General features: G+C 51.6%; 2 protein-coding genes across 3 annotated transcripts; one reads left to right on the forward strand and one right to left on the reverse strand.

The window, feature by feature from the left end:
* Positions 1 to 1,226: 1,226 nt before the first annotated feature.
* LOC131286791 (endoribonuclease Dcr-2) lies at positions 1,227 to 7,620 on the reverse strand. The gene is made up of 7 exons (XM_058315790.1): positions 7,587 to 7,620; positions 6,318 to 6,634; positions 5,592 to 6,246; positions 5,157 to 5,491; positions 4,825 to 5,079; positions 4,318 to 4,762; positions 1,227 to 4,245 (listed from the first exon to the last, which is right to left on the reverse strand). The coding sequence occupies exons 1-7, from the start codon at positions 7,618 to 7,620 to the stop codon at positions 1,235 to 1,237; spliced, it is 5,052 nt and encodes a 1,683-aa protein (XP_058171773.1). The 3' UTR covers positions 1,227 to 1,234.
* LOC131288772 (vang-like protein 1) lies at positions 7,338 to 10,351 on the forward strand. Of its 2 annotated transcripts, none has more exons than XM_058317948.1 (2): positions 7,338 to 9,727; positions 9,791 to 10,351. In XM_058317948.1, the coding sequence occupies exons 1-2, from the start codon at positions 8,442 to 8,444 to the stop codon at positions 10,227 to 10,229; spliced, it is 1,725 nt and encodes a 574-aa protein (XP_058173931.1). In that variant the 5' UTR covers positions 7,338 to 8,441; the 3' UTR covers positions 10,230 to 10,351. The 2 variants fall into 2 exon arrangements, with proteins under 2 accessions (XP_058173931.1, XP_058173930.1); XM_058317947.1 differs by having other exon boundaries at positions 7,338 to 7,761; positions 8,022 to 10,351.
* The last annotated feature ends 1,749 nt before the right edge of the window (positions 10,352 to 12,100 follow it).

Consider the following 12,100-nt stretch of genomic DNA (forward strand, 5'->3'; position numbering starts at 1 on the left):
ATATATCTAACATGGAAGGGTAACAATCCGTGGCAATAAGGTACACTATGTTAAATGAAACAATGTTTCAACGATAAAAAAAATGCTGCTAAAGGTAGAGTGTAGAAAACTAGTTAGGAAGATAATTAGATCGATAAAAACGTCATCACAGCGCGTCGAGTTTAAGCAACACAAACAACAGAAACCGAACTGTAGATAGTAGCTGGACGCTAGAAGTATGATTGATTGATTTCTACAATTGACAAAGTGCACTTATCTCGTTTACGTTTAGCTTTTTCAAGCCGAAAGGAGTCGCGTTTGACTGATCAAAGACTTTTTCTGTGTATCTGTATAACGTTAACGTTCGATCGTACCGGAGAAGATCTGATCGTCCGCCCATAAACTGTTCGACTTGGCTAACTAATAACAAACGCAAATTATAAAAAGTTAAACTTGAATAAAAATATTATTTATTTTCTCACTCATAAGAATCGATTTTTCCCTCTTGTGCAAAGACCGCATTCGAACATAGAATAAGTCATTAAGGCTACTGGTGGAGATAGTGTATGTAAGAGATGCATCTTGTTATTAAGTTTACAAACAAAATTTAAAGATAATAAATGATTTATTGAAGAAATAATATTATCGGTTGGTAAAAACTATCACAACTAATATTTATTGCAGGTTTTTATCCTTAAAAGCATTGTGTCGTGTTCGATACCCGGTAAAGTATCGTTAAACTCTTCAAGACATAAACATGCCTTCTACTACAACTACAATAGTGTAAGCAAATATTGAATTGGCAAAACATCTCCGACAATTTGCCAAAATGCGGATGATACGTTTGCGCACTTACAGCGCAATCAAATACCTATGTCGACACCTAGATATATATTTTTTTTTTTGGATAAGGAGGAAATCTTTGATAGACAACCGGTCCCCTCCTGTCAAGGGTCCACGGTTAGTGCCGGATTTTTACCGGCCAAAACCCCCGACGTCTATTGGCCCCTGATTCCTCGCCTGGATCTAACCGGATGGCATTTCTACAGGACAGTCCCCAGGTTAAAGCATGGTAGACGCGAAAGCACCTTTCGCGTTTCACATTACGATATTCAATACATTGTTTAATAAGGCATGCGCGATTGATTTAATGATTTTAAAGCATTTGTGGATGTAGTATTAGGTAAAACAGAAAAAAAGCGAAAAAGAGAGCATGCAACGATAAGCAGTCCAGGGAAACAAAAGGCTTCTAAGTCTACTCTTTAAGCCTGCTTAAGGCAATCTTGGCGGCGGCCCTTTTCGCGTCTTCCTTGTTCTTCCCGAAGCCGTACACTTTGAGGCGCTGGTTCCGTAGCGAGTAGGTGAGCTTCACCATCACCACCTCGTCCTCCACGTGCGGTGCACTAAAGTGTGGTTTCGCATCCGGATGTTCATGCAGCTGGCGCACCACCTGAATCGGGGTGTCACGTGTGAAGTTGTTTATTTCGTTCCGCAGCAACCGGTAGCAGACGCGCCAAACCACGTCGAGGTCCTTGCCGCAGTCGAGATAAACCGCGCCGATCAGTGCCTCGAACACGTCACCCAGCACCTTCGGCACGTCGACGTACTCGACCAGCGGCGTGTCGCCCTCCTCGCACAGCAACCGCACCCAGTCACCGATCTGATTGTTCTTGCGTACCTGCACCTCCACGAAGCGGTCGATCGCGGCGGTCAACATCGGTGACTCGGAAAGAATGTAGCGGTGCAGTTCGTAGCGTACGAGTACGCATGCGAGATTGACGTTGTTGACCAGTGCGGACCGGAGGTCGGTCAGCTGGCCGGGCGACATCGATGGGTTGCGCTCGTAGATGTACAGCGTGACGAGAAAGTCGAGTACGGCGTCTCCAAGGAACTCCAGCTGCTGGTAGGAGCCGGTTAGCAGATTGCCGGAGTAGGTGGCGTGCGTGAACGCCTGCAGCAGGTAGGTCCGGTTGCGGAACTCGTAGTCCAACACCCGCTCAATTTTGCCCGGTGCGCACAGCATCTGATCGATCCGGAGCCGGTGCGGTCCATGGTAGTCGACGATAGGATACTGGTGGTTGCGCAGCAGCTTCGCCACGTCCGCCCCCTTCGGAATGATGCCAAAGTGGGCCAGCACCCGGAACGAGCGCTCGTACCCGACGGTCTTCACGCACACCCCCAGCAAGGCCTCCATCACGTCGGCCACCGCCTTGTCGGAAATGTTCACCTGCTGCAGCACACTCTGCAGCGTCGAGCCGTACGGTTTTTCGTTTTTCTCGATCAGCGGCAAAAAGCGCTCGATGGTGGAGGGCTGTACCACACCCGAGCGGATCTCCTCCTCACTCAACTCCAGCTTGTAGAGCAAAGCCGGTGATTCATTCGCCTCGACCATGGGCTGTCGGACCGGCGCTGGGACGACCGAGAGCGGTGGCACCCAGTCGTTCTTCGGATCGAACGGGTACACCTTGATCATACCCGGCAGCCCGTGCTGCATGGCGCAGTAGAGCAGATTGCGGTTGCTCACGATACGTCCCTTGCAGGTCGTCAGGTAGCCCTCGTGCCAGGTACCGTGGCTCGCCAGGATGTACACCGAGACGGCAAACTTCAGAAACGCGTCCCCAAGCAGCTCGAAGCGCTCCAGATTGAACACGTCGCTGGAGGACTTGGTAGTGAGTGCCTCCAGAATGTCCGCCTGCTGCAAGCACACGTTAACGGTACTTTCCGGCTTGAGTTGCAGCACGCGGATTACTCCGGGCTTCCCGAACCCATCCTCTATTGCTGGCGGCGTTGACGGTACTGACGGTGCGGACGATTCCACCCTGTCCGACGCGGTCTCTACTGTTACTGATTCGTCGAGCTCCAGCTGTCCGAGCTCCTTCTCGAGGTTTGTCTCCGTTAGCGAATGATTACTTTTGATGACAAGACTCTTCGCCTCGCCACCGTACTTGTTCAGGAAGCTGCAGTAGTAATCGATGTCGATCCGGCTGACATCATCCCAGTGACGCTCCAGATCGATCGGTTCCTCGCTCTCCTGCCAAGGAAACTCGATCCGATCGTACACCGACGATTCGCTGTGTATTTGCACCAGCAGCTCTCGAAACGCCTCGGTGTTAATCTTATTCTGTTTTTTATCTTCATCGTCCTCCTCCCCGTCATCGTCGTCGTCTTCTTCGTCATCATAGTCACCACCTTTTGCGGCCAGCTTTTGATCCACCTTGTTTAGCAGTAGATCGCACCGCAGCTCCTGCGGTCGCCCGGTGTATTCGCGCTGTCCGATGTCCGCGTTCGTGGCCAGATCCACCCTGATACTTTCGGCAAGCAGCAGATAGTGGATACGATGCAGCGTGCTCGGCAAAAGCGTCGCCTTCAGCCAGTAGTCCGCCGGGAACTCGTAGTTGTGCACCAGCTCCGGGATGAGAATCTCCTGGAACTCCAGATGCTTCGATCTCGAGCTACTCCCTCCATCCGCCTCCTTGCCCGGGTGCAATCGGTTTAAGCTGGTCGAGACGCCTTTCACCTCGATCAGGAACTGATCGTCGTGGCGAAATATCGTCTGATGGTGCTCGGTGGCAAAGTAGTCTTCGAAGGACGCATACCGCTCGTTTGGGAACGGGGTGGACGGGCGCATATCCTCCCGCACACGCACCACCACATAGTGCTGGTCCGCATCGTGTTTGTACCACGGATGAATGATGCGGTGCAGGTAACGTTCCGGTTCGAAGCGCAACTGCTGACGTACCCGTGGGCTTGCTTCAGTCGCCGGCCGAAGGTAGGGGAACTGTTCGATCAGCTTCCAGTCGATAGTCTCCGAACCGAGCAGCGGTACGATGAGGAAACCGTTCTCCTCCGGATCAGTGTCCAGCACGGTGAACCCTTTCCAGACTTTCAACATATCACGGAACACCAGGAGATGGAAGCGCTTCAGCAATGCCAGCTGCCCCGAGTCGGAAGCGAGTGTGACATGCAGCGGTTCCGGCACAAGCTCCACCTCGATACCGCCGAGCGTAACGAACAACTTCATCTGCGCCAACGGGGGTAACGGTTTGCGTGTCAGTATCCCAAAGTTATTCGGCGATGCAAACAAATCCTCCAGCACCTTCACATGCGGGTAGCGGACACCGGCGGCAAAGTGGGCCTTAACGCGTAGCACGTACACGAGGCATTCTTCCCCGTCTGCTCGAGGTGTGCAGCCAATGGTTTCGCGTGGATAGCAAATTTTATGCGCACGAACATTCTTGGCCGTCCCGGCTATACGGGGGTTTTGCTCTAAAAACAGCAAAAAACAGCAGGATGACCATTTGATTCTTGACTACCGTCTTGACGCAAAATGACTCTCACCTGGGTACTGTTGCCAGTGCTGGAAGTACTTTTCACTCAATTCCTCCACCTTGTGCGCGTTACTGATGGGAAGCAAATGGTCGTTCAGCTCGCCGGCTTCGTAGAGCTTCTTGCACGCGTTGAACGCGGCGGACTGTCTGGCAAGCTTCAGATTCACCATCGTCTGGCCGTGGATCGTTTCGCGAACGGAAGATTGCAACGGCAGCTTAACACTGACGTGCATCTTTTTATCAAACCCATCGTGCCGTTCCCATGTGGCGTTCGATCCCGTGAACAGATCCCGGGGCATACTCATGCAATAGCGATTGAGGAGCTGTAGCGAAGACAGTGCGTCCAGTTTAGCACCGATCGGGGTGTAGAAGGGCGGAATGATGTCGTCCAGGAGTTCGTTCCGAACGTCTTGCTCCAAAGGCAATGGGCGATCAATCGTTTTGCCGACCAATTGCTAAGGAAAAAAAAGAGCCTTTACTGCGGGGACTCACGGGGAAACCAAACAGCTGGATTTACCTTTTGGAGTTCTTTGGTTATCTCTGCGTAAAGTTTAACACGCTTTAAAAAGTCAGACTTTTGCGTTTCCGGCACCAGCATAAGATACTTGCTGGTTTTCATGCGTGCACGCCCTTTCGATTGCATGTAGGAAACGTACGTTTTGGGCATATCGAACATGATCACCGTGTTGCACATCTGCAAGTCGATGCCTTCCTCAAGCACGTTCGTTGCAACTAGCACATTCAACTTATGCTTGCGAAAGTTTTCGATGACCTACGATGGAACCATTAAACGTTAAAAATGTAAACGTAAACTCCAAAACAAGTATTGTAATGTTAGCATTCCCTTACCTTCCGATCCATTTTTTGAGTGATGATTTCCTCAATCGATTCTTCCATCGCCGCATTCCGCCCCACGATAAACTCGGGTGTAATGATAGGATTTAATGATTGGTCTTTCATCATACCAGTGAAGTACACCTTTATCACGTGGTACAAAACTTTTGCGGTGAAGCGCTGTTCCACAAACACCAAGGATTGCTTTTGCTGATCATCCGTTTGTTTGTACTCGGCCTCGAGAAACAGAATTAGTTGTCGGACGCGATTGCTGGAAAATTGTAGCGCTTGCTGTTGCACACTGTAGCCCTCCATAGCGGATACCAGTACCTGCCGAATAGTCTCGCAAACTGCATTGCATTGAAGCAAGCAATGAGAACGAATCACAATTTAACTGAGACTACAACTTCTTGCGGAAAAAAATCCATCTTATTAAAATATGATACCTACAGCGGATTGCATCGCGCATCAATAAGCGTGCCTTATCGCACTCCGAAGAACGTTTGCTGAGCTCCAGCTGCACGATCACACCCAGAATGGCTAGGGATGCCGGAAACACACCGAGCTCGGTGAGCTGTGTCAAAAAAGCCTTAAGGGCTTTTTGTACCTCTTTGACCGGTTTTGCATAGCCCCGCCGTAACGTGGTAAGGGATATCGTTTTGTAGTTGGGCAAATGGACCCCTTCAAGGTCTTTCAGATAGTTAATAACAAGTTCGCCGCAAAACCTTCCCACTGACAACATAGTAGGCAGCGGGTAAAAGCTGACGACTTCATTCGGGTCCGTCGAGAAACTTCGCACATGCTCATACTTTTCGTAGTCCCCCACCGTTGCTATGGTCGAATTGAAGGTGTTTTCAAGGCGCTCTAGTTCATCCGGTACCAAGCTTGCCATCTTAAGCTCCTTGAACAGTAGGGTCCCGGAAAGTCCGATAATTCGCGGCCGCATGTCGCTCGATACCGTTATCATCTCTTTCATGATCGCGTGCATGGGATGTTGCCCTACGGCACGGTGGCATTCGTCGAACACGATTAGGTTAATGTTAACCGGGCTGAGGTAACCGTGCCGAAGCACATCGAGTAGAATCTGCGCTGTGCTGACGAAAATCTACCGGAGACCAAACGAGCCAGGATTGAAGTACATGATATCGGGAAGGAACGGTTCTGGGTGTACCCTACCTGAACATCAGCGAACTCCTTCTTCCAGCGGTCTTCCTTCCAAGCGTCCACGTTCACCTCGCTCGTGTAGAGCCGTACGTTGAACGGCATATGCCGGGAGAAGAACTGCGCTTGCTGCTTGGCCAGGGCGATCGTGTTTGCAACAAAAAACATGCGCTTTCCACCTTCCTCGACCGACGACTGCAATTGGTAGCTCTTCTCTTTCATCACCATCAGGCCGATGTGGGTCTTGCCGGCACCCGTTGGTAGAAAGATGATGGTGTTTTTCGTCAGGCAGATATTTTTCATCTCAACCTGGTAGTCCCTCGGGACGAATTCTTCCGTCGGTGGCTTGTCCTATTACACAACGAAACAATTAGTATAGATAATTTGCAAAATGTGGTCCCGCAAAAATACGTACCGTTGGTAACATGTTGGCGGCGTTGTGCGATTACTGCTATTGCATCAGCTTTTCCAATTGTTTCGAGTGGCTTGGTGACGCCAGAAACTACTGCGACTACTACGATCAGCAAACTACAAAGTCGATAATTGAATATAGCTGACGTGACCGAATGCACAATATAGCAAAACGAGACTTCAAGCTAGTGCGATATAAACAAACAACTTTGTTGCTGGCCCTGTATATATTTCAGACTATTACGAATCGACACGAACGAAGAGGAAGAAAACTAGCGCTGCTCCAGTGAATCATCCTCACTTCAACGTTATCGCACTGCAATTACATGCAATCCAGCGGATGCAGGCAATATGCCGGTACACAAACAACTCTGTTACTGCAATCCAAACAAGACAACACGACACACTTGATAAATTCAAATAGTTTAGAGAATCAGTCGTACCTACCTTGGTAGTTACGGCTTGTATAATCATACAGGTTGCTCCATAATGTTGGCATCTTGCGTGACAGATCGATGACAGCGAAGCGAATTAGACCTTTGTGTATATACACCTTGACTTGGCCATTCACTTGACTCGCATGACGCTTTTCAAGCGCATTCTTGTCGACGAATCCGGTCGAAGCGGTCGTGCGGTTTACGTTGCGTTTCCCCTCGCGTCATACGTGCCCTCCGCCCCTCGTAAAAGCAACTGCTTCGCAAGGAAAGGTGTAGAATCAAACATGGTGGTGCACGAGCAAAGTGTTCGTTCTACGCGGTGATACACAATTAGCTTCGCGGAAGAAACCACGCACGGTGGTTCGCAGTAGTTTACATCTGTAATTGGAGTTGTTTAAAAAACGAAATCGCGTGCCTTTTGAATCGATTCTTTCACCGTCGCTCGTCGAAGACGCGTTTGTCGAAGTCATTCAACTTGCCTCGGAAAGAGAGGCACTGTGCGGTGTGCGGGCAGCTTGCGAGCGTGTGCGAGCGAGCAAGAAAGCCAGCCCAACGACGGCATTCTGCCGTTTTGATGTTGGTTCGCTTCGCGCATTGTGCAATTGTGTCTAGTGCGTACCGTGTTAGGAATTAAAGTGGAAGAAGCGTTTGTAAGACAACGCTGTGAATGGTCTATTGCTTGCGCTCCGCGTCTCGCGGCGATTGTGTAGTGAAGAATCTCATTCACCTGTCTTTGGATTCGTTTTGCCCGTGACACTACGGTACGGCGTATGCGTAGAAGAAGCGCCATCAATGGAAAAGAAAGGAGCTTGTTTTTGAACGAACTGTGAAAGAACGGACGGTGAAAAAAATCTGACCGACATATTTGCAGCCCCACGACAGTCCATTTCTCCAGCGCAAAATAGCTAACTGTAAGAGCCGGTTTTTTCTTCGTTTGTTTCACCGTCCACTAATACAACCGCGCGTCTCACGCAGTGTATGCTGCAGCAGCGCGAGGCGGCAATCCGTCATTCGCGTGGATATGCAACTGTAGAAAAAAAACATTCACCGACCGGAGAAGAAAGGAATGTCTAGAATGATGTAAAGGAGCAACCCGGCGGGTTGTGTGTGTGTGCGGAAAATTGCCATTAGCTGCGGGGTATTCGATGGAGTAGCACCGAAAATAAATCAATTTTTACCCCGACACAACAGTGGCTACTTTGTTTCGCGTGTTTCTGTGTGCATCGCATCCTTCCATGACGTTGACGGAACGGCGTCTGCAAAATCCACCGGCAGCACCTCGATCATCTCGATGGGCACGACGACGATGATGGAAACGGAGTCGATCAAATCGGAACCGGGAAGCAAAAGTCGAAGATCGAGAGGTGGCGGTGGTAGTGGGCAGCCGAATCTTACGCAGCAACAGCAGCACAGCACACTTGGATCGCACCGGACACGACACTCGCATCGGAGTAACAACCATTCGCGGAGCAACAACAAGCGCCCCGATATGGCGCCGTTTCAGACCAGTGTTAACCTCGGCGAGGATGGGCGGGACGGGCAGGAGATCATTGAGGTGTCGATCCTGCCGCAGGACGAAACGTGGGGCGACAATACGACGGCTATCACGGGCAACACGTCCGAGCAGAGCATCTCGATGGAGGACGTGAGCTACTTTCAGATGGCGGACGATCGGGGGGTCGGGTTTGCCTGCCAGCGGTACCTCGAGCGCGGTCTCTCGGTGCTCCTGTGTCTGATCGCATTCGTGAGCCCGCTGGTGATGGTGGTGCTGCCGAAAGTCGGTCTCTTCCCGTCCGCCTTCGAAAGCCTCGAGCTGACACAAACGGAGCGCCTGCAGTTGCTGGCATGCAATGCGGAGTGCAAGGGTATGCTGGTGTCGCTGGCCGCCCGGCTGTTGCTGCTTGCCATCGGCCTGTGGGCGCTGTTCTTCCGCAAACCGATCGCCACTATGCCGCGGATCTTCTTGTTCCGCTCGTCGGCCCTAGCGCTCGTGCTGATCGCGTCCTTCGCCTACTGGCTGTTCTACATCGTGCAGGTGAACGAGGGCGCCCGGGCCATCGTGTCCGGCTCGTCGGTGGTTGACTATCGCACACTGGTGGCGTACGCGACCAGCTACTGTGACACGCTGCTGTTCATTCACTACGTGGCGGTTGTGCTGCTCGAGATCCGCCACCTGCAGCCGATCTATCACGTGAAGGTCATACGCAGTCCGGATGGGGAGTCGCACAACTACAGCATCGGTCAGCTGAGTATCCAGCGAGCGGCCGTGTGGGTGCTGCAGCGGTACTACACCGAGTTCACCATCTACAACCCGTACCTCGAGCGGCTCCCGGTGTCGAAGGCGCAGCGCAAGGCGGCAGCCGTGTCCTCCTTCAAGTACTACGACGTGGACGGCGCTACGCCGGCTCAGCAGCATAGTCAATCACGTGCCGTCTTGGCGGCACATGCTCGCCGCCGTGACTCGTCCCACAATGAGCGGTTCTACGAGGAGCACGAGTACGAGCGACGAGTCAAGAAGCGCCGGGCGCGATTGGTAACGGCGGCCGAGGAAGCGTTCACGCACATCAAGCGCATGCAGCAGCCACAGGATGTGGTCAGCGGCTCCCAGCAGGATGGTGGCGGCGGCGTAGGACAGGGTGGTGGCGTTCCACCGCCCGCCATCCCGCTCGATCCGCAGGAAGCGGCCCAAGCAATCTTTCCCTCGATGGCGCGCGCATTGCAAAAGTACCTGCGCGTCACCCGCCAGCAGCCCCGGCACACGGTCGAGTCGATCCTGAAGCACCTCGGGCACTGCCTCAAGCACGACATGTCCCCCCGGGCCTTCCTCGAGCCGTACCTCGTCGAGGCACCGGTGCTGCAGAACGACAAGGAACGGCGGCACAACCACAACTGGTCGCTCATCTGCGACGAGCTGCTATCGCGGCCAATCTCCGACGGCTGCACCTTCCAGCTGATCCAGAACGACGTCTCGCTCACCGTCGCCATCCACCGCATACCACACTTCACCGTCAGCGAGGAGGTGGTCGATCCGAAGTCGAACAAGTTCGTCCTAAAGCTCAACTCCGAGACGAGCGTGTGACCGCGTGCGGTGCGCAAGGCGGCCGAGTCAGCAACCCCCGGGCCTGCTGCGGCAAATCGGGCGGAGATTTTGCACCAGTTGAACCACCTACTCGTCACCGGTAAGCGTCGGAATCGAAAGATTCAGGATCGCCTGGTATAAGGCAGCATAAACGGGACGACCGTCCCGTAAAACCCCAAAACACGGAACTATTCTTAGGTCATAAGTTAGGTAGCATTTGTCTCTTACACGTTCGGTTCCGAATCACCTCACGCGGGGACGAAGGATGGATGTATTGAAAGTATTTAAATGTAATTCCAAGCCCTGCCCAAGGTTAAATGAACCTTGATCTTTCCGCTCCGGGGCGGTATAATTATTGATCGGAGCAAAATTAGAAGTTAGTTAAGCCGTTTGCCGTGTGCATTTTCGTGTGATCACTCTGGAAGGACATTGGTGATGAAAGGAACGAATGATCGAGGGACGGATCGCCTCGACTAGCTGTAGTATTAACTCAAAGGAGAAGTTAATTATGTCGCGTGTAAGGTTTTGGGAGCTCAGAAGAAAACGCTTGCAAACACATTAACGAAACGCAACACCCGCCGTAACCCGCGAATCAATCCCTCTCCCATCCATTGGAGAAGAACCACCACCAACAACGTGGGTCTAGCTTTTTCTCACTCGCCAAAGAGACGGAAGTAGCCGAAATGCTTGAGGAAGCCTCTTCACCAGGTTGTTGGATTATAATTTGTGGCTTGAACGTTGGGAAGGAATCGACCCACGTCCTACCGGAATGGGGAAAGGGAGGCTGGTGAGCCGCGGAAGAACGCTCATTCGATCGTTTTTGCTTCCGACAACGTAAACATAACTCCACTCGCTCGAATCTCGTTTCGATTCTCGGGCCGGACTCCCGTAATCCCCCTTGGGGTACGGTTTCCGCTCTGGTCCGTAAACTAAACATACACATCACAAAAACATCACAAAGCAGTGACCGGAATGGCGCCCTAGTCTCCGTCGGTCTGGATGTGCCACCCAAGCCGCGTGTCAGACCTTGGACGGGCATCGATTACGATAGGGATAGGAGCACATTGGACCGCCGCCGCACTAATGAAGACGGGCAAGCGCCCGGCCGGCGGCACCCACGGTGCGAAGGTTTATGTGATATTTAAAATCAAATCTTCCTATATCTGTTCCGAAGGAGGAACCCCCCCGAATCAACTCCGGGCTCGGATGCCGCATTTCAGAGTTCCCGAGTGGTCGGTTAAAAAGTTTTACTTTCTTTACCTAATCACCGCGATAAACCTTTTCCGTGTTTTGTTTTTCGCTCTTGCTTATTGATTGGCTCCATTTATTGTCCAGCGAAGCCTTTTTAATGTTGTCTTTATTGGTTTCTGCTTTGTCGAGAGCGGTTTTTTCCCTCCCGGACCTTGTTTCAATTTAAAGACGTTCGTTCATTGATCATTGAAGTACTACATTTCCTTCACAGAAGAACGACGAAGAATGGATTTCGGGAACTCACCCTTTGGCTCTTGTCTCGTCAACACAACACACCCTCTATTGTAGATCTCCCCATTCTTCGAATGACAAATAAGGGCGGACGCTGCCTTGAGGAAAGGAATGTTCCCATGGCGGTTTGCTGGTTGTATCACTCGCCTACCTTCTGTGTCTAATTACTCCGTTCAGGAAGTTCCCCGATTCCCCCCCTACCTCCTGGTGCTGCTCACTTTGTGGTGGAGTTCGTGGTAAAGAGATTGATGGAAAAACATTCCCATCACAAATCGGTTCATTCGTCGAGAAGTTCATTGTCTTCTTTTTACCCTTATTTTTCGCTTCAGTCAAGCCGATTCTCTCCCCCCTTCCCGGGAAGACACAGGTGTGCCACCGCTTTTCTTTCC

The sequence above is a fragment of the Anopheles ziemanni genome, chromosome 3 (assembly GCF_943734765.1).
Source record: "Anopheles ziemanni chromosome 3, idAnoZiCoDA_A2_x.2, whole genome shotgun sequence".
Lineage (NCBI taxonomy): Eukaryota > Metazoa > Arthropoda > Insecta > Diptera > Culicidae > Anopheles > Anopheles ziemanni.

What these genes read in the sequence shown, in the direction of transcription:
- LOC131286791 (XM_058315790.1), bottom strand. Translation starts at nt 7,620, where the DNA reads ATGACTTCGACAAACGCGTCTTCGACGAGCGACG. An exon ending in AGGAGTTCGCTGATGTTCAG is followed by an intron (nt 6,247 to 6,317) that starts GTAGGGTACACC and finishes GGTCTCCGGTAG; the next exon opens with ATTTTCGTCAGCACAGCGCA. An exon ending in GATGCGCGATGCAATCCGCT is followed by an intron (nt 5,492 to 5,591) that starts GTAGGTATCATA and finishes AATGCAATGCAG; the next exon opens with TTTGCGAGACTATTCGGCAG.
- LOC131288772 (XM_058317947.1), top strand. Translation starts at nt 8,442, where the DNA reads ATGGGCACGACGACGATGATGGAAACGGAGTCGATCAAATCGGAACCG.